General features: G+C 35.7%; 1 protein-coding gene across 2 annotated transcripts; it reads right to left on the bottom strand.

The window, feature by feature from the left end:
* Positions 1-253: 253 nt before the first annotated feature.
* serinc5 (serine incorporator 5) lies at positions 254-23,616 on the bottom strand. 2 transcript variants are annotated; one of them, XM_084115856.1, is made up of 12 exons: positions 23,235-23,616; positions 16,295-16,462; positions 13,237-13,415; positions 12,202-12,284; positions 11,322-11,415; positions 7,793-8,004; positions 6,272-6,364; positions 5,997-6,123; positions 3,854-3,923; positions 3,717-3,753; positions 3,373-3,514; positions 254-2,057 (listed from the first exon to the last, which is right to left on the bottom strand). In XM_084115856.1, exons 1-12 carry the CDS (start codon positions 23,259-23,261, stop codon positions 1,913-1,915), a joined length of 1,377 nt encoding a protein of 458 aa, XP_083971982.1. In that variant the 5' UTR covers positions 23,262-23,616; the 3' UTR covers positions 254-1,912. The 2 variants fall into 2 exon arrangements, with proteins under 2 accessions (XP_083971982.1, XP_083971981.1); XM_084115855.1 differs by having other exon boundaries at positions 3,373-3,517.
* Positions 23,617-23,815: the final 199 nt, after the last annotated feature.

Below are 23,815 nucleotides of genomic sequence, written 5' to 3' on the forward strand. Positions count from 1 at the left end.
ATAATAATAATAATAATAATAATAATAATACAAATTGAGGCATATAAATGAGGAAAATAATTGTTTTAAACTTACTGTACATATTTTTTGGATTATAATGTTTTCATGCGAAATTAGTGAGAACAGCACAAAGCGCAAGATTACTTTGCTTGCAATACTATGAGTACACCTAGTGGTCATCTTTACAAAGGACTATTTACATAAAGCACACATTGCAATTAAATGTCATGTTTATGTTCAGCATATTTGTAAATAAAGGAAAGCATAATGTTTAATCCAGACAAACACGGTTAAACCAAATACAGAGCACCAAATTATTCACAGGTTACATAAAACAGTATGCTTATAGCTTGATGCAGTTGTAACATGTAGTGTTTAAGGCAATCATTTTCTCGATTTCACTCAAAAACATCATCAGACAGATTTCTTCAGGGCATTTAAGAGAAGTTATTCAGAAAGTAACAAAGACTCAGACATCTTGAAGAGATTTTGGTTTGTCTGTTTGGTCAAAACATTTAGGGCAGCTACGACTGCTACACAGGAAATAACCATAAAATGTCAAATAATTCCAGTTCTAGATTGTATTTTCTTCATCAACGACGACGCCAACCACTTTTTTTTTTCTACCAGGGAGCATCAGGAATGCTACAGTGCGTCTAATATGGGCAGCTCCTGTAACTATGTAAACCGAACACCACAATCAAGAAACACAAACATGCACTTACAGCAACAAAAACCTCTGAAAGATTAAATACAATAGCTGTAACAATGCTTTATAAGTATAAAATATGGTATAAATGTGTTCTTTGACAAATGGCATGCTTGTTAGCCTAGTGCATGAGCTGAGATATAATATGACATCCATGGTCTAAAGCACCATTTAAATTGTAACAAAATTGGGAAAGCAAGTAAGAAAAACAATTTATAGTTTCAATGTTGCTATGGGCCACACATATAACAATCTGTTTGACAGTTTAGGTTTTTGGGGCATAAGGTTGTGGCCTTGGTTTTCCCTGTTCATTTCAAATCATTGTACAAACCTTAACTGGGAATGGCAGTCACATGCTCTACTTAGAATGGTATGATTCACTGGAAATACCCTATGCTAAATATGTAGCTCTCATCACTACCTGAGATTGAAGATGAAACCGAAAGATAGGAAACTTTAGGAATGTTGCAGACTTATTTGGAATTATTGTTTTGGCGCGGTCTTAAAAGGAAGCTATGAGGGTGCTTTAATAAATGCAGCAACAAGACCTCTCATATGGGTAAATCTATTTACATGCATGTACTGGAATAACCTTGCACTGTCATTTCTCAGCTGGTTTGTTCCCATGAGTGCAACTGATAGACGGTGTAGTCCCGTGGTCTTGGCAAGGCAGCGGTTTCCTACCTAATCATAATTTCTATTTAATAAATAGGTACATTTACTCAAATGAAAAGTCTTGGTACCTTAGTAAAACACCCTCGTAGTGAAATACAATAACTATAGAAAACACAACAAACCTTAAGAAATATTACATTAAAAAATGCAGACAAACTCTTGAATGAAAATCAGAGATGGTTTTTGGATTTGCATAGAATTCTTCAGCTACCAAAAGAAAAGCGTAACAAGCAAGACACTTACAGGTGATGTGTGAGCCTGAGCAATGCTTTGTTCTCATACCTTCATGTTATGAGGTAAACAAGAGCCCTACATCAGTATGGGAGCAACCATAACATGATTTCTGTAACAAATCTCCATGGAAATGTATTTAAAAAGCAGCCGTTGAGCCTTCACTATACTAAAACTAAGAAAACAAATAAAAAAGACAAAACTCAGTCTTACACTCACTCTTACTCTCTCTCTCACACACACAACACAGTAGTTGTAAATGGACAGTGGTGATACTGGATCATGTGTGAAGGGTTTCTAGGCTTGGAATCTCTTTGGGAAGAGCATTGGAACCACCAGGGTCCACATGTACAGAAATAAACAGACCCAACAAGATGCCATCTTGATCCAGAACACTGACCAGCTCCCCTCCAGCAGCCTCTCGATCTTTGCGTTGTCATAACTGCAAAGAGAGAAGATCATATTAATATTAATAATACACAGTGACCTCTGGCATTCTGGTGTTCCTCATAACTGCATACTGGGCTTCAATTAGGTCACAGAAATTTGATGGTAAAATTGGAGTACAAAATTACAACTCAAATAAATACAATTATCTGACTACATCAATTTAAAAAAAATACAGTTATTTTGTAAAAATACAAAATTACATTACAGTAAAATGTAAAAAATTATAATTTTATTAGTACAATTTCAAGATTTCAGAAACTGAATCCCAAACTTCTGAACGCCTGTGTGTGTGTGCCTGTGTGCGTATATATATATATATATATATATATATATATATATATATATATATATATATATATATATATATAATGCATAAACTTCTGAACGCCTGTGTGTGTGTGTGTGTGTGTGTGTGTGTGTGTCTATATATATATATATATATATATATATGTGGATTGGTACGATTTTTAATGTTTTCAAAATAAGTCTCTTCTGCTCACCAAGGATGCATTTATTTCATTAAAAATAGAGGAAAAAACAGCGATATTGTGAAATATTATTACATTTTTAAATAACTGTTTTCTGTTTGAATATATTTTAAAATATGATTTATTTCTGTGATGGCAAAGCTGCATTTTCAGCATCATTACTCCAGTCTTTTCTACCAGGAAAGTTCAAAAGAACAGCATTTATCTGATATAGAAAGCTTTATGAACATTCTACACTACCATTCAAAAGTTTGGGGTCAGTAAGAATTTTTTTTTTTGGAAAGAAAATTAAAGAAATGATTACTTTTATTCAGCAAGGATGCATTAAATTGATCAAAAGTGACAGTAAAGACATTTATAATGTTACAAAAGATTTTATTTCAAATAAATCCTGTTGTTTTGAACTTTCTATTCATTCAAAGAATCCTGAAAAAATAAAGTGCACAACTGGTTTCAAAATTGATAATAATAATAAATATTTATTGAGCAGCAAATCAGCATATTAGAATGATTTCTGAAGGATCATGTGACACTGAAGACTGGAGAATTATGCTAAAAAAAAAAAAAAAATCAACTTTGCATCACAAGAATAAATTACATTTAAAAAAAATATATAAATCAAATAAAAAACAGTTCTTTTAAATTGTAATAATATTTCACAATAATTGAACCCAATGAACATAATTCACTTTCTAATTATTCACCCTCTCTTTGAGGAATAGAAACCTTCCTTACTAAAATAACTCAAAATAGGCAAAATGACATTCAGAGATACAAAATAAAAAAAAAAGAGAAAAAAAAAAACATGTATTTACTTACTGAAACCAGTTGGTTACAGTCATCATGACGTAGAGGGAGCCAAGAAAGAAAACAAAATGGAAGTACCAGTAGCTGTAGATTGTACCATCTTTCTCATCATACTTCACACTCTGCCCTCCTGCGGTCTTCTCATCATCATAATCTTCTGGAAAATATGTATATATAAATATATAAAATACCTGTTTTAAGAAACCTGTAGTAATTCTTCTTCACCACCTAGAGGCTCCATCTACCCTTTTTTACTGTGTAAACCATTCAAATTAATATTGAAAATGGGTTATTCCTAAATCTTCAAGTGATCTCGTAAATACTAAAAGAGGTGTTGGTTGAAATAAGCATCTTGCCTGTATCATCAACACAGCAGAAGCAGCAGCGGGCTCTCTGAAAAAAAGAAAAGAAGAGATGGCATGATTGATGATTTAGTTTGATGTAATGTTGTATGAAACACAGCAGAGAGAAACAAAGGTGAGCAAACGTTCACCTCATTTTCAGGCATGTCGTTCCTGTACACTTGCAAGGCTGCTGAACTCCTCTTGGTGGTGGAGATCAAGCTGGAGGGAAAGAGTATTTTTATGTCAGCTCGAATGGCATCAGACACATGGGGGCAGTGTTCTTTTTAAACAGTTAAATGTAAAAGCAGAACATTCCCAAGACTACAACTCATCAAGACAGAACCAGACGAAAAAAATAAGTCAATTTTTCTGCTTCAAAGCTTTGTTTGCCTCACGAAAACTGGAAATATGGCAAAAGCATTTGAATCACTGGGCTGATAACTAACACGTATCGCTGTGAATCACATGTGTGTAAATATGGCTTTGGTGGAGCTAAAGAGAGAGCTTCAGCAGACATGTCTGCAGTTAATGAGAAACACATGTGCGTTCACGTCTTGACAGTTTGAGAGCTTCTAATCTTCACTCCCTTCCTACCAGACTACCTGCTTTTAAATCTAAATGAACATCTTGTCATAGCCAGATAATTATGTGTTTCTATTCCTCCTGGGTTAGTTTCTGGGATCACCCATTTAAATGACATGTTATGGGGATTTGCATACAGACTAAAAACATCTGAGCATATTTAAAGGGACAGTTACATACATGCAACACACTGTCGTCTATGCATCTTTACGTCTTTCCAAATTGTATTATATTTTTTCTTCAGTGGAACACAAGGTTTGGTTTGATTATGATTTTTTTTTTTTTTTTTTTAATTACGCTCAAGGGGGAAGATTCCTAGGAAATTACTTTTGAATTATTTTTTCATTTCACACCCTGAATTGAAGGGTGTGGATTTTGGAATAAACTGTTGCTTCAATGTATATGTAATAAGTGATTATAATCAAGGTATTCATCAATACTTTTCCTCTAAATGTCACATGAGTTGAATGACTTCTCTAGGCTTGTGAGATTTTACTTTGTTATACAGTGTGATTACCTAAATGTTCCTTTCATGTATTCTCTAATGTCTGTATTTGATATGAATGCAGTAACAGTGCTTTCTCATTTAGCCCGGCTTCCAGAAATGAAATCTGGAAAGATGTTTTGTTTTGTTAAGAAAGGTCTTCAACATGTGTCAATACACACATCTGTTTTTCTAGGGTACCCTGACGACTATAAGTCACAGGGGTCATTGAAGTCTATAGTTTAAGGGAACCTTTCTCAGTTAAAACCTTACTGTCCAGTTAGCCTAAAGTGTAGCTCTCCTTGAGAGAAAGAACGCATTATCTTGATGTTTTGAGACGACTCTCCTGTTTATAGTTAGAGCCTGGCCAAATCCAACCTTGGAAAAGCTGTGTGTCGGTGTGTGTGTTAGTCTTCTTGGTTACATGTTAAGGAACCACTGGCATTATTGGAGATTGACTGAGTTGTTGTTCTGGACATGTTGGCGCCCAGCAACCCAAATCTGAGAACTGGAAGGTCACGGCGTGCCTAACTTCATGGTCCGAGTGTCAGCTGGATAATCGATGGAGATATGCTTCAGTCTATCTGTATATGTGTGGAAAATTACTATGTTTATCTATTTCTTAGCCAATGAGAATCATTCAACCTGAAGCAAGGATGTAGCTTAGACCTTGGTGAGGGGTATAACTGCTGTGATCTTTGTAACTGTAAGCGGGGCGGCCTACAAACGTGTGAGCCTTGAAGCTGACGAAACTGCAAACTATCTTCAGTAAATCTTTTCTTTAATTTATTATAATTCTGACTCCAGGTCTTCATTCAATCATATCTAGTTCTGGGTCTTTGACTGTAAAACCCCTTACAGACTATAGTGTATGAGTCATATGCACTATAATATCTTTTATTATACTTTTATGGTGTTTTGTTTTAGAATGCAGTTTAGATTAGGGCCATCACAATATCAGATGTTCAGAACTTAGAAGAAAAGGTTATATAGAACCTTAAAGGAAGGGTTCTGTCAGGCACTTCATTTATATAAAACATTTTAGGATTTTAGGATCAGATGTGTATTATTAAAACGGTATCAATATGTATTTATTCATTTTAAATAACACAGTTATCACCAATACCGGTATAGATCTTGGATAGATCTCTATTTTTGTTTCACATTTTTTAGTGAATTATTCCTTTAAGGTGAGGCTGAGAAAACAAAATAGTCATTGCTCATACCAAGAGTACAGTATACAGCCGAACAGTATGACCGCTCCGATGCCCGTCACTATGTTGGTGTCGCTCTTCAGTCCCGATTTAAAGGGAAGAACGCAGACGGTGACATTGTTTCCGTCTTCCACCACCGCTGAAAGAGACAGAGCACAGGACTGATTTTAAAAAGATGCATTACTGCAGCCTCTGTGAACTGTCCACACCACAGACCACTGAGAGACACACCCAGGACAGAGTGGGAGACTGTGTTTGAGTGTGAAAGCGAGAGTATTTTTACTCACTTTCGATGGGTTTGCTGGCGAGCGCTGAGAAGGTGAGGTACATGACGTAGACGGTGATGATCGCGGGCTGCAACAGGCCTGAGGTGGGCTGGACTGTGTGGAGAACCGAGCAAAACATCAGATTTATTGGTAAATAGCAGCACATACAGATTTGTACTGTCTGTTTGAGTGTTCATGCTTATTCACACATCATGGTTTTGGTGTTGGTAAGATTTTGTAATGTGTTTGAAAGAATAAGATTATGTTCACCAAGGCTGCATTTATTTGATCAAAAATACTGTAAAAACAGTAAATATTATTCAAATTTTAATATATTTATTTATTCCTGTAATGGCAAAGCTCCATACTGCATACAGAAAGATTTATTATTATTATCAATGTTGAAAACATTTGTGCTGCTTCATGTTTTTGTGGAAATACATCATTGCTGAACAAAACTGTTACTTTAGTTTAAAAAAAAAAATGTAGCCTAAATTTTGGATCCACAAGATATATCGATAGAGTATATTTAATTGGTCATGCTTATTTCCTCTATTTTAACATTTGATCACCTTTGCTCAGTGTTTAATAACACTTTAATGTAATATTTAACAAATCACAATATATGAATATACAATATCCTCTCCATTTTCATACTGTACATTATAATGCTGTGATGTCTATAATCACTTTTAGCATTTAAAACGGTTGATTTTAGTTTTAAGTTTCATTTTTTAATTTAGACAAAGTATGATATACTTTTAATAATGGCCATTTATTGGTTATTGGCCATAACATAAAATAAATTAGTAAATATAAGCTTGTCAGTTTCAGCCAGAATTTCTCTACTTAGAATTTGTATTTACATTTGTTACCAAAGATATCCATTTAGACTTGGCTCAGTTTGTAAAAACAAACAGCAAATGCTTTTTACAATAATACAAATCACAAGTTTAGCAGGCAACACCATGAATAAATGTTTAGATTATATATGGTTACAAATGTATAACCATTACACTTAAGCATCACATGTTTTTTAATGACTCTGATGTGAAAGGATAGCTTCCCGACCCTGTTTGAGCATGTAATGTCTTAACATGGAGTTAAGCTCTGCAAACTTCATCCACAGTCTGTGGTAACTGATAAAATGTCACAAATGCAATAAAAAATACCAACCTTAAACAACATTTTACTTAAAGCAAGATAACCATATTCATCCGCAGTCGCTCAGAGCCGAAGCACAACCAAAACAAAGTTCTTCCGCAAAATGCATGCAGTTTTGTTTTTTAACTGCTAGAGGGCCAAAAGTTACAACGTGTATCTTTAAATTACTTGCTTACTCAGTTTCACCTTCTTTAAAGTTGGTCTGTTTAGTGAGAATCCATGATAACTGACTGTATAAAACTCTCCGGCTTGCACACACATGGGAAAAGCTCCAGCTCCAGGCACTATGAATAAACTTGTTTGCCTGACATCAAACAAACATCTGCTTTTTAGTACAAAAAGTAGGTCACTGAAGCCCAAGCATCTTGGTAAACTCACAGGTCTGAATGCAGGGCGAGATGGCCAGCAGGGACACGACGAAGCACAGGCCACAGTTGACTCCCAGGAAGAGCTTGTTGAGGAAGCAGGCTTCTGGGTGTGTGTAGAACCTGATCATGAACACCATGGCTCCCACTGCCATGGAGAACAGCACCAGTGTGACAAAAGCCAGTGCTGCATACCACATTTTATTATATTTGGCTCCTGAGCTCCTGTGGAGGGACACATTAGAGACGGTTCAAAGGAATGCTCATGGGTTCAAAACAACTTCAGCTTTTGTGGCATGATGAAAACAATTTTGTCCCTCTGTCTATAAAAAAAATTGCAGTCATACTTTTTGGTAACACTTTATTTTACAGTGCCCTTATTACACGTTACATGTAGTTACTATAGTAATAACTATAAATTGTGCATAATTACATGCAACTAACCCTAAATATAATCCGAACCCAACTCTATAGTAAAGTACATGTAGTTAATTATTATTACTCTGTACTTAAGTGTATAATTACACTGTAACACTGACACCTTAAAATAAAGGGTTACACTTTATTTTAAGGTGTCGTTGTTACAATGTAATTAGACATTTAAGTACTGAGTAATATTAAGTAACTACATGTACTTACTATAGGGTTAGGTTAGGATTAGGGTTTGGTTGAGGGTTAGTTGCATGTAATTATGCATAATTTATAGTTATTACTATAGTAACTACATGACACGGTAAAATAAAGTGTTACCAAATAAAGTGTAACCCACTTTTTAAGGTGTCCCTGTTACAGTGTAATTATATATTTAAGTACTGAGTGATACTAATTAACAACATTTACATACTATAGGGTTTGGGTTAAGAATAGGGTTTGGTTTAGGGTTAGTTGCATGTAATAATTATGCATAATGTACTATTAATACAATAAGTACGTGTAACATATGAAACAAGCCAAGGACACTGTAAAATAAAGTGTTACCAAAATTGCAATTACGAAAAAAGTACTTAAAATGGAGGTACAAAGAGGTAATAAACATTAAAATAAACAACATTATAAATCTTAAAAGTCTCTAAACAGGTTAACATTAGACAAGTGTGTTAGAATTGCATAATGTCTGTTATATGAAGTCTTTCAACTTCATTATCATGATAATGTACATAATGGGCCAGATTTACAGCGCAATTCCAAAATAGCGCCTATAGGAGTAGAAAATCTACTGATGACGACGCGCAAATTAAAGAACACAGATGCAGCTGGATCGTTTCCATAATGACCAACGTTAATTCCTTTCATGAGACAAAAGCTCTTCACTGTAGACATTCCTTCAGATCTAGATCTCAAATCCAGGTATGGGGTAGCCATTACTCCAGTCTTCAGTGTCCCATGACATTTGAATTTGATTTTATGACTTTTATACATTGTACTTAATGTCTTTACTGTCAATTTTGATCAAATTATTATATCCTTGCTGAATAAAAGTATTAATTAATAAGATCTTACTGTATATTGCTACTAAATATCTTCAACAAAAAGAATGTTTCCACTTAACCAGGTGGTTCGTGGGTGTGCCATCTGAGGCTGAGTCTAAGGTGGACCAGTGAGCAACTAGAGACCCTGATGTTCTTCTCACTAATGGCCTGTAACTGTTGTGTTCCTTCAGCTGTTAAACCAAGATTGCCCCAAGAGACTTTTACTGAAATTCATCAACTGTAAGTCACTTTGGATAAAGAGACACTGTTAAATGACAAGTTTTTCTCAGCGGTAGAATGCTTTTATCATAAATGTACCATATCCGTGCATGATAACTATGATTGAGTGAGCAGTGAAGATACGTGAAGGCGTGGGGTGAGGGAATGTTTCAGTAATTCACATAAGAAGTGATGACAGCAGTGACTTCCATCTGCTGGGCAGCCCTCCAGTGTCTGCTTCATTTCAACATCTCCATGAGGAAATACTGGATCCGTCTCTTCATATATTTCATATATATATATATATATATATATATATATATATATATATATATATATATATATATACACACACATATATATATATATATACACAAACATATAAAGATTGTATTACATAATTTCTGCAGACTAAATGACCGCTTAAAAGTCAGCTTTTCTGAATTTTCACAACCTAAAATTAAAATAATGGTGATAAAATATTGTTTTATTACAAAAAGTATACACTACTGTTTGGGGTTATTTTTGTAAATAAATGAAAGAAATATGAAAATGATCAAAAGTGACAGTAGAGACATTTATTATATTGCATATTTCATAAAAATACAGTTCTTTTAAATAGTATATATTTAAAGATACTGTTCTTTAAAACGTTCTGTTCATTAAAAAATCCTGATAATGTGATAGACCCTATCATATTATTTCATATATGAATTTTATTTCTTATTTTGTATAACATAAGAAGTGTGCATTAAAACTTTCCCCAATTTCTTCAAAATTTCTACATACTGTATTTGTTTCTTCATGTGAAGAAACAAATACAGTATGTAGAAAAGTGTATGAAGAAACAAATACAGTATGTAGAAATGATGAAAAAATGGGGAAAGTTTTAGTGCACACTTCTTATTATATATATATATATATATATATATATATATATAAATTATAATTTTTATCTACATTTGAATCATAAATGTCCCCAAAGGGCGGTTTTGTCAAATTAAAGTTACTTCTTGGGACATATTTGACGCATTACAAAATTCCCAGTGACAGTCTGGAGTGTTTCTGCCCTTTTGTGCTGAGGCTTCCATTTGTTGAGTAAAGAGGAAACTATGATGCACATTGAGCTCTACCATGGGTTTCCTGTCACAGACTGGAGAGCAGCCAAGAACCTACTTATTCTCTTTCTCCTCCCTATAATGTCAACAGCAAAACACAAGGCCATACTCTACCGCCACAACACACATTATTTATGAACACACCCAGAGAGCTCTGCTTTAAAAAAAAAACGTGACTGTCTCAAAGTTTAAATGTTTCATATCTTGAAAACTCCCCACTGAAACAAAACGCTCTGGTTCTTGGAATGAGAACTCTAAGCAATGCTTTAACTGTTACTGGTCTGAAACCTGCTCTGCTTGTTGTTGGAACTGGAGGTTGTGGAAGTGAATCAGTACACCAAATACCCCAACCATCCATGTGATTTGTACTTCACACTTTGTCCTCCACAGTGCCAGTGACTAAAATAAGAAGCAAGTACAGTAAAACTTTCCCCAAATCTTTCAACCTGGTGTTAAAAGGTCCCCATTTGCTATAGCAGCATAATGTTAGGACCACCCTGGCTGGCAACTATGCAACCTATCTGACAGTGGAAATAACGCCATCAGATTACACTATAGTCTCCATTCCCAGACCTAATGATTTCCAGTTGCAGGGATTCAAATTACATACCAAAAGAAACAGTTGGATACGATGATGGAAAGTACTGGAGCCTAATAAGTTTTCCACTTGGTGAATGAAAAGAGCAAAAGAAAGGAAAAACAGACAGTTATTTGGACATTCTAAACGTCGGCTCACCAGTTTTGATTCCATCTGTGGGCAAACTGGACGAGAAGCATCAACTGGATGATGAGGAAGACGAAACCTCCAGTGGCCCCCACATAACGCCAGACTGAGAGAGAGAGAGAGAGAGAGAGAGAGAGAGAGAGAGAGAGAGAGAGAGAGAGAGAGAGAGAGAGAGAGAGAGAGAGAGAGAGAGAGAGAGAGAGAGAGAGAGAGAGAGAGAGAGAGAGAGAGAGAGAGAGAGATGAGTCAAAGGTCTTTCCCTCTGGCTGATACTGTATGACAAAACAAACAATACTTTCTGCTAAAAGCCAGGTACTAAAAACACATTAGGAAGCACGAATCATTTAACGAGACACCAAACAGCGATAATCGTTTGGACTTGAGCTAATAAACAGTAAAAGCATACATTATATTCTCTTGCACACTGACCTTTAAGGTAACACATGTTATGCAATAAAAAAAAAGTAACATAAGCAATTTAAGGTAATAGTTTATAATATAATGCAATATTTTAAAAGGTTGTTTTTAAATGTAACATATAAGGTACAAAGTAAATTTATGAAATTCATTCAGTGCCATGGTATTATCATCTGTACCATCTGATTACAATGGTACTGTCTCAGTATGTTTATTAAAAGATTTGAGATATACGTCCATTAAATAAAGTGTGCTAATTCAAGCATATCACTAAAATGATAACATCTGTTCTCTTAATATGATTTGCATAATAGGGTTTAAACTCAAGATGTTCTTGTGTCACATTCCTTTAAAATTCCTTCAATAAAATGTTTCAATAAAATCTAACAAGCCTCTTTAGGGTGCACGGAAACAATAGCAGCGCACGTTAGAAAAAAAAAAAAGAACGTGTATATGAAAACAGATCATACTAAACCTTCTAGAAACGTGTCTTGATTTGGGAGAAAGAATCCGCCAGCACAGCAGGCCAGCAAAGCCACAAACTTAAAGAACCAGAACCTACAAAGAAACAGGAGAAACTGTTACAGGCTTAAGACATAATATGCTGAATGAAGGGAACATATTTATAAGGTTTGAAAACAATATTAAGTGTGATATTATCTAGAAAACATGTCTAAAAAATAAAATACTTGTACTAAAGCTTGAAATAAATTATTAAAATGATAATATTAATAATCAAAAATAATTGGTAAAAATTCAGCTTTACCATCACAGAAATAAATTACATTTTAAAATGCATTAAAATAGAAAACTGTTATTTTATCCGTAATAATATTTCACAATATTACGGTTACTGTATTTTTTATCAAATAAATGCAGCCTTACTGGGCATAAGAGACCTCTTTAAAACAAAATGTTAATGTTTGAACGGTAGACACTAAATATATGTCTTGAAAATGATACTTTTCCTACAGTGTCTTTCTGGGATTTTGACTCTTTCCATCTAGTATAAGATTTCCTGTTTACCCTTGTTAGTATGTCATCTTAGGGTGGTTTCAGGAAGATCTAAATGAGGTTTTTATTAAGGGATTTGTGCCTGTTTTTTCTAAAGGCTTGCATGAATGTGCAGAGCAGCATAAAACACTGAGTTCCGCCATATACTTCCTCACCAAGCATTTGCATACAACACAAAGATCTGATTATTGCAACATGAAGTGCTCTCATGTGGGGCCAAACCATCCCATTCATAGGGGTAAAGCTCGTCTCCGAGCGCCATTTCCTCTGGACAGAGTTTTAGATTAATACCTCTATTCAGGGCTTTGGTTGTGGGGGAATAATGGAGCAATAGGAGTAGAGTACAGATGGAGGCAGAAGGCCAAACAATACACACGGTGGTCCCTATAGCTCCTGTGAACCTGGGCCGAGAGGGGCCACGGAGCAAAGCAGAGGAGGAACAAGCACTGTTTCCAGTGTAAATACCACTTCAAAAGTGTCTGGGTGGACCGCTTACCCGTTGTGAACAGCTGCCCGGCATCCTGTGCTGGTTCGCACACGAATGGTGAACATGGAGAAGAAGAAGAAAAAGCAAGCCATGCCGAAACAGACTTTATATACGGCCGAATAGCCCACTAGGGTACTGCAGTTCTCCCCCGCATTGAGCTGATGACACATTTCTGTGTAGAAAGGAATCTGAGAAAAGCACAAAACAATACAGGGATAAAATTACATTTTGAGCAACAGAATAGATGCAGTCGCCTCAGGGCAAGGCTAAAGTTAAACATAATCCGATCTGTGTACACACCCATACACGCTGGAAGTCGAAAGATCAACTTATATACACACCCCAAATACTAAACAAAGAAATAACATTGTTTTCTATCAAAGACTGAATATGTTTTTAATACAAGTAAAAAGTCCTAGAATAACAAGCCAAGCAAAGAAAAAATATTTCTGTTCAAAAGGTTTTGTTACAAAATATTTCTATTTCAAATAAATGCTGTTCTTACAAACTTTCTATTCAAAGAATTCTGAAAATTCTGTTTCAGCTTTACCATCACAAGAATAAATAAAAATCTTACTGATATAATATTCAAATTCATACTTCAAAGTACTGAACACTATAGTATTACTATTGCACATGTCCAAAAACATGGAATTACCATGTTTTTCTTTCTGTAAGTATATTAACTTCTCAGAGACCAGCTAAGACGTCAGTCAAATTCGAACCAGTATTTATGGTTCTCTTTTGTGGTTTTGAAGAGAAAGCTGGCACAAACTACAGGCACTGGTCAATTCCTAAAATATATTTAGGTTCCCAACAGTCTACAGTTTGTAGACCTGTTATAACGCTGGATTGCACTGCTATTATTATAACATGGACCATCATATAATATAAGGTTGTTAAGGTGTTCCTCTGTCAGCAATGCACCATTTCCCATCCCATTTGCTCTGTCCGTGTGTTGTAACCACGAAAGACCACCAGGGGGGGATTTTATGTGCTCTTAAATTTGAAACTACTATTTGTGAAAAAGCTTCAACAGCTGTAAATCGTTTTGTGTCTTGGCACCTCAGTGGCCGTTCTTTTGTGCCTCACCGAGAGGCAGCGTTTTTTATAACTGCACTGGTCTTTTTTAGTGTCGGGGTTTTTATACTCATGGCATTTACTCAGTAAGCATTCATTGTGGTGCTGAAAACAAAAAGAGAGCTTGAGCTCATGTTACACACTCAGCCTTTAAGTGCATTTCAACCTTTTTTTGGATAGTTACAGAACAATCAAAATGCAGAAAGAGTTCATCTGTGTTTGTTAGATGTTATGATACTCAGTCTTACATTCCTTTCATGCTTTGAAGCAGAAGAGTCATGTAGCTCTCCTTTGTGTTTGTTTGAATAGCATGGGCCTGCCTGCAAATAAACCCTTGATCCCTCTATTGACCTTTTCTTTACTGAATTAATGAATGAATGTGCATATATGTTGTCCCTACAAATGCTGTAAATGTCCCCTAAGGTTTTAAAAAGATCTATCCAGGTAGTAGAGGACATAATGTTCTTCTATTAGTAAGGTAAGCATTTATTTATCTAGCAAGAAAATCGCAATAGAAGAAATAGAAAAAGGAAATAGACTTCAGAAACCGCTATGATGGTGTCCTAGTGGTTAGAAGTATAACACAAAATTCACAAAAGTCTGAAGTTTGAATCCAGATTTACTTTGTGTTTTTTTGTGTTTTTTTTTATTTTTTTAATTGGCATCTTTATAGAACAGCTGGTCAGTAATGACACTGCTCTAAGTTTCACAAACCACACATATGCAAAACTTTCTTCATTTTAAGACAGATATCAGTGAAAAAGATCATCTGAGTTCAGTAGGTGAGTCAGCTGTTGATTCAGTATCTGTTCTAATGAATTCAGACTGATTCAAACCAGTAAATCCACAGTGGTAAGCCTTAATGAATTATTATTATTTTTTTAAAGGCTCATAAAAGCAGTGTTTTTACCAATAAGTAAAACTAAAATTTTAAATTCTGTTACTGAAATAAAATTAGGGATGCTCATAATTAACTGGTTAACCGACACTAAGAATTTTGACCGATTAATACTATCAGTTAAACGGTTTAAAAAGTCATTTAAGTCATTTTTAAAGATATATTAAAATGTTTGCTGGAAGGTTAAAAATACACCACACAAATAAAATTGTGTTTTTGTCGCATATAAGTCCAAAAAATACCATTAAATAAAGCAAAATGTTTCCAAACATTATAAGAACTATAAACATAGCTATAGGCTATTTTAGTTCCCCTCCACAACAAATCCTATAAATTTAACAGTATTCAGAACAGAACATGGATGAAAATAAAAAAAGTAGCTATATAAACGTCAAGCAAACACAAATTCATTTAAAGTGAAACAGAAACAGATGTTGGGCTCACGTAGCCTATATCTCCCTCATTCGGCACAAATTTAAATGTTTCCATATTCGTAATGTATTTTGATGTTAAACTATTATTTATTATACAGTATATAAACATAACACAACATAGAAGTAATTTGCTTTTGAATCTGACTCCACTCATGGTATATAAATGTGTCTACAACAAGACATGTTTTTGCCATTAAATTCGAACCGCACACTGATATAATTTCAGTAATAAAACTCATTGCATCGTTTGAGCAAGAAAATGACGTCAAACCCACAGACTCTACGGCCACAGACCTCCACTGAAAATACCGCAGATTTTCAATGCCTGTCATTCACAAAATTAGAAACATCCCTGGCCCTATTGTGTGTTCACTTTTTAATGTTTTGGTTTTTAAGTAACTTGACAATTCTTTTAGTTACCAACAAGAGCGCAGCACTCTCACCTCAGATTTACACATTTAAACCCATTTTACACTATTCTGCAGATTTTAGCCCCGAAACAGCCCACAAAATATGAATGAAGTACACCAAACCAGTAGGTTTATATGACTTGCCGCCCACTGCTGCTGACCTGAGACCAGATTTAATGGTCTTTATATATGAGGGAACCTGATACTAAAAAATGCAAACTTAGAAGCTCTGAACAAAGACTCACATGTTCTCGCATTGCCGTCTCCACAGTGGGGGACATCATGATGACACAGGTCACCGTGACCAGCATGAAGAAGAGGGCGTACATGAAGCGTGTCGAGGTGGACTGTTTGATCTTGGGACAGCAGCCGCAGCACAGGGAGCAGGCGGCCGATCCACAGCAGCAGGCCAGCTGCAGAAAAACATCAGAAGAGTGAGCGGGACACATGCAGGTGCTTAATAATAACCCTTCACAAACCATTACAATGATTTACAATTAAACAATGGATTTTAAAGCACATTTGCACATTTAAAAGTATAAAAAAGGCAGCGTTACTGTAAACCAATGACAAAGACAAAACAATCTTTTTAAGATAAAGAACCAATGTACTGTTAAACTGAGGAAAAGCATTGGAAGGGACTCTGAACATCTTATTGGTCGGTATCCCCTTTAGCAGCACAAATGCCTCATTCCTATTGGCTGTAAGGAATAGTAGAGCTGGGCTGTTGTTACTATGAAGCAGCTTATATCACATGACGCAAGATACAGACATAACATGAGGCTCTGAGATCAGAGTGAGGGGATGCAGTATCAACAAACAGCCCTGGAAATTTTATCTCTTCATTTACAGTTTGTAGACAAGATCATGCAAGCAGAGAAAGAGACGATAGAGATAATATGACATGCTTTTTATGCTTATAGGATGTTATAAATACATAAAATGTATAAAAATAAAAAGGTATTACAGTATATATTTATAATATTACTAAAATAGCTTCAATCATTTGGTGCTTTTCACATCATTACCATCATTTCACAACTTGAACAAATTATTTATATTATAATGTTTAAAATAATAGCTTAAATATAATTAGGGATGCACCAATATGAAAAAATTGGCCGATACCGATAATTCTTTAACCGATATATATTGTCAGATAAATCAAATCCAAATATTTTTTTTTTTTTTTTTTTTTTTTTTGAGAGCCTGATTACAAAAACACTAATCTCACCATTAAAAGCCATGAACCAACATGCAATTTTATGTAGCCTATTTAAAAGACTTGCGGTTCACATGTTGCACTTAACTGTATTTTCCTTTTGGAAGTGATTTCAATCATACTTCAACCAGTGCGCATCTGAAGTGTCTCAGCTAAAGTAAATAATCCATTATTTATCGGCTTTAATATATCAGCCAAATTTTCTTATCGGGCCGATAATGATAATATTAAAAATAGACATACCGATATGGTGGCTGATATATTGTGCATCCCTAAATACAGTATAATATAATGTAAATGTGTAATATAGGTATTTTTATTTAGGTTTCTAGATCATACCATTTATATGACTTTTTCTGTTGCCATTCTCCTATGGTTATTTTAATAATAATTATAATATTATGTGATGTAACATATTTTATAAAGTACAAAATCATCTACCCAGAAGTGAGTTTTGTTTAATACAAATATTTTATTACATGATTTGTCAATATTAAAGAAATCATTCATATTTTATTTGGTGTTATCCAAAAACACACTAATTTATATACTTTTTGGGAATGGGATCTTTTTTTCAACAACCTAAAAGTTAAGAAATCAAGACAATAATGCTGATATTCCTCTAGAAAGCACTAGAAGCCTAAAGGTTCATGAATTTGACAGTAAACGGCACATCAAAGGCAGGCACACTATCTCCAAAAATCAGGAGGACACATCCCCCTCTCCAGACAGCAGGTGGTCAACACGTACGACCCCGACCAATGACAGACCCATTTCTCCACAGCACCGACCCACTCATTGGTGAACACCGGTCGAGTAGTGGGACAGCACTCTACATCCTCTCGCAAACAAACCATCCCCCACATCTCCTGCCCCGGAGACAGTTCTCAACCCCCTACAAAGAGCCCTTCTCTTACCCTCTCCCGCAACCAGCAGGGGTCTGGGTGAAAGGTGACAGACTACTGGTAAGGACAATAACCTATGGACATTGTTTTCCTAACAATTCGAACTGCGAATTTCTCAAGCTCCACAGAAGTGTGTGGAGGACCTTTATGAAACTGCATCCAAAAGTTGTTAGAACATTGTGTTGTAGCAAACAGATTCTAGGTTTGTTTGTAGTCCCGCTGTGTTTACACCCTGCAGAAAAGCTGACCATAAAATAAAGATCTAAATCTATTAGAGAACTGCTGGCTGCTAAAAACAGTTACTTTTACTTCCTTTAATGAAAAAATAAATAAATAAGGCAGTCAAAACATGTGCAATGAGTTTGGACAAAGACAGTAGTATGATTTTTGGGAAAAAGCTAACTCAAGCACTGGCTCGATTAGGGCCCTATAATTTCCACGGTGTGGAAAACATGGATCAAATTGCAGAAAAATGGAATTATCACACAGAATTTCCTATTTAAAAAAATCTAAGGGTGTGTTCACACTTGTAGTTCGGTTGGCTTGGTTCGTTTGGTCTGGACCAAAAACAAAACAAAAATAACAACAACATTTAGTCCTGGTCCGCTTAGTGTTCAGATTGGCATTATTATCACCAAACCTAAAGGCATAGGGATACATAGGGGTCGAGAGGAAGATGGCTGCCGACTAGTGTTGTCACGATACCAAAATTATTGTTTCAATACCGATACCAAGTCAAGTATTGCGATTTCGATACTTTTTCGATACTTTTCCTGAAAAGGGAGAAACACTCTCAAATATCATTGCTGTGCTTTATTTTAAAACCGGGACAACATTCTAATCATATAACACACTAATAAATGAACATTATGAACAGCAGATATATTAAACATTTGAACAAAATATGAAATATAAAAATATAAAAAATAAATTAGAGCAATGACATTCAAGGTAATTTTTTTTTATAAATTTAGCAGCATCTATAAATCCAGATCAAAACACAGGTGAAAAAAAAAGCAGATGTAATTACCCATTACCTAATGTAATTTAGAATTTTTTTTATCAAACAGTACATTTTGTTAACTTTTAATAGGAAATAAAATAATTTATTTATTTATTTATTTTTTTGGCTTAAAGTATTGCAATAGTATCGTGAATTGTATCGAACCTTGATTGAGTGATCCTTGGTGCATGTTGCAAATGGCCAAGAACATTAAGACGCATTATTTCACTGAGCTCAAGTACTATCATGTCGAAACTCAGCGGACAATTAATCTATAGTCTCCGTGTCATGAATAGCGGCTTTGTGGGTCTGTTAGCCAGGCAATTGTACAGCTGAGGCAAAAATGTATTACTTCACTGTTTGAAGTGAGCACTTTTTTGTGTACTTTTTTCCCGTGTGAAGAGTGCCCATAGTAACACTGAAGAGTCAAACCTTCCCAACTAGAATCACATGGCACAACGTTGATGGATGGATGCCGATTGCTTGACAGCTTTTTCAATTGCAAATACAGAGTAACCCAAAGGCTCATGGGACAAGAGTAAACACCCTCTAAGATGGTAATGGAGGGAGAGCGATAGAGATGCATAAAGGCAGTGTGGAAGGGTCAGAATGTCTCACTGCTACCCAAAGTCAATACAGTCCTGCCACAAACGGCACCTTTCAGGTCACTAGAAGAAGAAAAAAATCACTAGCTGAGATTTGAGGAACGTGTGAAAATCCACATAAATTGTTCCTATAGTATAATGCACATTTTGTTTTGGCCTATTATGGTGATGGTTCATGTGATTGGTGTTATTTCATGGCTTTTCATCAGTAAAAACCAAGCAGCACATTTGAGACGCTACACAGTCATTGGAGTTCTCATGAGGGAGTTCAGACAAATCAGATCTTACAAAGTTCTCATAAGGGAGTTCAGACAAATCAGATCTTACAAAGTTCTCATGTGGGAGTTCAGACAAATCAGATCTTACAAAGTTATGTCAAGGCCTGATCAAGAACAGTGTGCCACTCAATTAATTACAAACAGAAAACGAGATAATGACCCTTCCAGTGCAAAGCTGCACCAGTACTGTCTTAAGCCATGAATGTTTACACAGCACAATATTACTGGGCAATAAAATCAGCTTTTTTATGCAGAATGCATCATTACGACTGATTCATAGGACAGTCATCCATGACTCAAACCCAGACATCTGAAGGAGAAATCAGTTAGATTTACACAACATTTCACAGCAGAACAAGACAAAAAGACAAATTCGAAAGACAAAAACCTTTTCAAACGCTTGAACACAACAAAATGCCACAAAACATCATGATATTCTGCTTCACATCTTGACATCAGATTTCTTCAAACTGTTGCTAGATGTCTCAAAGATACTTCACCCAACAATGAAAATTATCTTATGCCCTCCCAGATTTACAAGACTGAACACAAACCAATATTTTTAGAAAAATAATCCATCTCTGTCCACTTTCAACCACTTCAAGAGATAGTCGAAAACACATTCGACTGGATTGCTTTCACAGTGTAAACGTTCATGTGGTCAAATGCGTTCGAATCGCCACAAAAGACCGCTTTCTCTCCGCATGACCTACTGCGTAAACATTATGGGAAGCGCGCTAGCCGGACAGGATTTAAACTTTTTTCGGCTGAAGACCCAAGTTTGGTTTTAATATGAAAAATGTACCAAGCACAATGTTCTCTCACCATTCCTGATTTCTAACACACATTTCGGCGTGGTTTTGCGGCTGTCAGAGCAGAAACGTAAACGTATGTTTTTCTGTTTTCTGCTGTCGTGTTCATATGTAAATTGTACAAGCTTATTTTGTCTCCTTTGTCTAAGTCTCCTTTGTCTAAGCTTAATTAGACAAAGCTTAAGCTTATTTTGTCCATAATCGAAAGGTCTACAAAAGCCCAAACATTTACCCACCCATAGGACCTCCCCTCAATGAAATCAGGACAGAAGTGGTTGAAAGTGGACAAAAGCAACGGATTAAAACACCAGGTACAAACAGGAATGTGTCTCCTTTGTCTACTTGTGATCTGAAAGACCAAAACACATCTTAATACCAAGTGTTAACAGGGCCTGTGTGAGTCCATATAATGCAGGTGAATTAGTAACACAAAAGGTGACGCTTCAAAACCCAAACAAAGCGATCACAACGGTAATCCATATGACCCCAGTGGATGAATCAACATCTTTGAGGTGATAGGCATGTTAGAAAAATACTAATATTATACTTATATATACTTATACAATATTAGAAAAATAGCAAACCGTCCCAGTGCAGCCGAGTGTGAAGCGGCTCATTCGAATGTTGTTCCAAATATGTATGACTGGCTTTCTTTTTTGTTTATTACAGTGAAAAAGTCAGTAGGCCCCAATTATGTTTTGGACCCCATTCACTTTCATTGTATTGACAAAAACAGTAGAAAAAAAAAAACACACACACACACTCTTCAAAATAGATTTTTATGTGTTCCAAACAAGGTCAGTCATACATGTTTGGAACAACATGAGGATGAGTAAATAATGACATTATTGCGAGAACTATCGCTTTAAGTTAAGGACAACACAGCTAAATGATACTGTCCAACATGTGTGTTTTATGCCTCTTTAATTGCTTTGATATTATGACAGTATCATGATTTCAACCATTTAACTGAAGGCGCATTGAATTTGGTGTTGTCTTGTGAGGTTGTTTAATGCTCATTTCAATACGGAATCTACAAATGTTAATAAACGATGCTGTTGTCGTTGCCATAAAGAGGGAATACATTAGTGTCAAAGTTGAATCAACAGTTAAACTAAGCGGGTTATCTAATGATAGCAATTAGTTAACAAACACTGAGACTACGCGATGCCAATCCCCCCCGACTCCACACATTTGTGGGGCCACTGGCTCCTGACAAGCTTAGCACTAATGAGACAACACTATTGATGCTGAACACTGACTGCAAGGCTCTCTCTTTTTACTGCTAATCTTATGCAAACAAGCAGCCACACGGATCCAACCAGGAAATGAAAAGACCACCCGCGGACGCCACCACGTACAAAGGGGCTACACGACCCTCAGAGAAATTAGTACACTGAGAATGTGAAGTAGACAATTACATTATCAGTATCACACATTTTCCATATCTAGACTTGAAAGGTTTCCTGTTGGAGTGTCCTCCAATACCATGTTTTATTTAGGTTAATTTGATCAAATTTCATTTACAAATGTGACTCGTTTGGAAACAAGGACAGACAGGGAGTCAGGGACATATTTGTTCTTACCAGAATGTTAAATGAGGACAAAAGGAGCATGAAACATGATCAATCATAGTGATGACATAATTTCCTGACCGTTAGAAAAAGTCATGATACGATTCTGGTTGGATAACACTGACACCACAGTTGATGGAAACATATTATCTTATAAAGTCAGAGGAAACCATCACCCTGCTGATAAAACTTAAATCAGCCTAAGATGGTTTGCTAGTTTTATGTGGGTTGTGCTGGTCTTTCAGCCAAGCCAAACTGGCGTTTAGCTGAAAAATGACACAAAACCATCTAAAACCAGTCAACAAGACCAGTTCGACCAGGCTGGGAGACCATCAAAGCGTCTTAGGCTGGTTTAAGCATTTTCCCATCAACAGCATCTTCATAGTCGGGTTTGAAATAAATAAATAATTAGTTATGTTAAATAAATACTGGACTAAAATAAGGAGTTTATGAAAATATGTTTTATATCCATGCAAAAATGATGCAAAGCAAATTTGCTACCGAGAACTCATGGCTGTTGTTAACTGATACACAGAACAAACAAGGATGACACTAAAAAGCTGCTTGTGTAGACTATTTGAAACTGACATACTTATTAATAAATACAACAATCAAACATTTTAAAAGAACGGAACTTTTATTATTAAACTTTTTCTAAAGCATACGTGTACATCAGCATCAAATGCTATAGAAAATAATTTAAATAGGCGAAACCGAGTGTTCCGCGCGGTTCACGAGTCACGACGATGATGTTTCTACATGATGTACAGTAATTGCATCACTCACCTGAGACACACAACACGCGGTACACATGCTGACAGCGAGGCAAATCCTCCTTTACACACACTAATCCAATTCAAATGTTTTGCTCGTGAGATACGCGACCGTGGTTCGTGTCTGCTGTGCTCTCGCGCTCCCTCGATCAGTCCCGCACGCGCGCCGCTGCTCACAATAGACTGTGTGGTGTGACGCGTGTGTGCGAGCATGAGCTGTGTCCAAGACTAGTGCGTGGCTGCGTCCGGAAGTCTGCGAGATGATGACCGAGATAAATCCGAAATCACAGATGTGTTTGGTTACATTGGTGCTTTGTTGTTTAAACCAATTTAGTATTGATATTGCATCCAAATCAAATAATGTCCTCACTGTATATCACTTCCGCTATCGTCATAATGTGAGATTTCGCATTTCCCTTGAACACAATGACAATGAAAAACATGTATTTAAAGCCGCTATTGTAGACCGACCGGGCCACATTTTTTCTAGGGAACAGGAACACGTTTAAACTATGTATCTGTTATTCTAATTTGGATATCGTTGTTTTTTTAGATTATTTCAAAAATCTGGGTTTGCTTGTATTGTTTACATGT

Source organism: Abramis brama (genome assembly GCF_963993115.1).
Source record: "Abramis brama genome assembly, chromosome: 5".
Classification (NCBI taxonomy): domain Eukaryota; kingdom Metazoa; phylum Chordata; class Actinopteri; order Cypriniformes; family Leuciscidae; genus Abramis; species Abramis brama.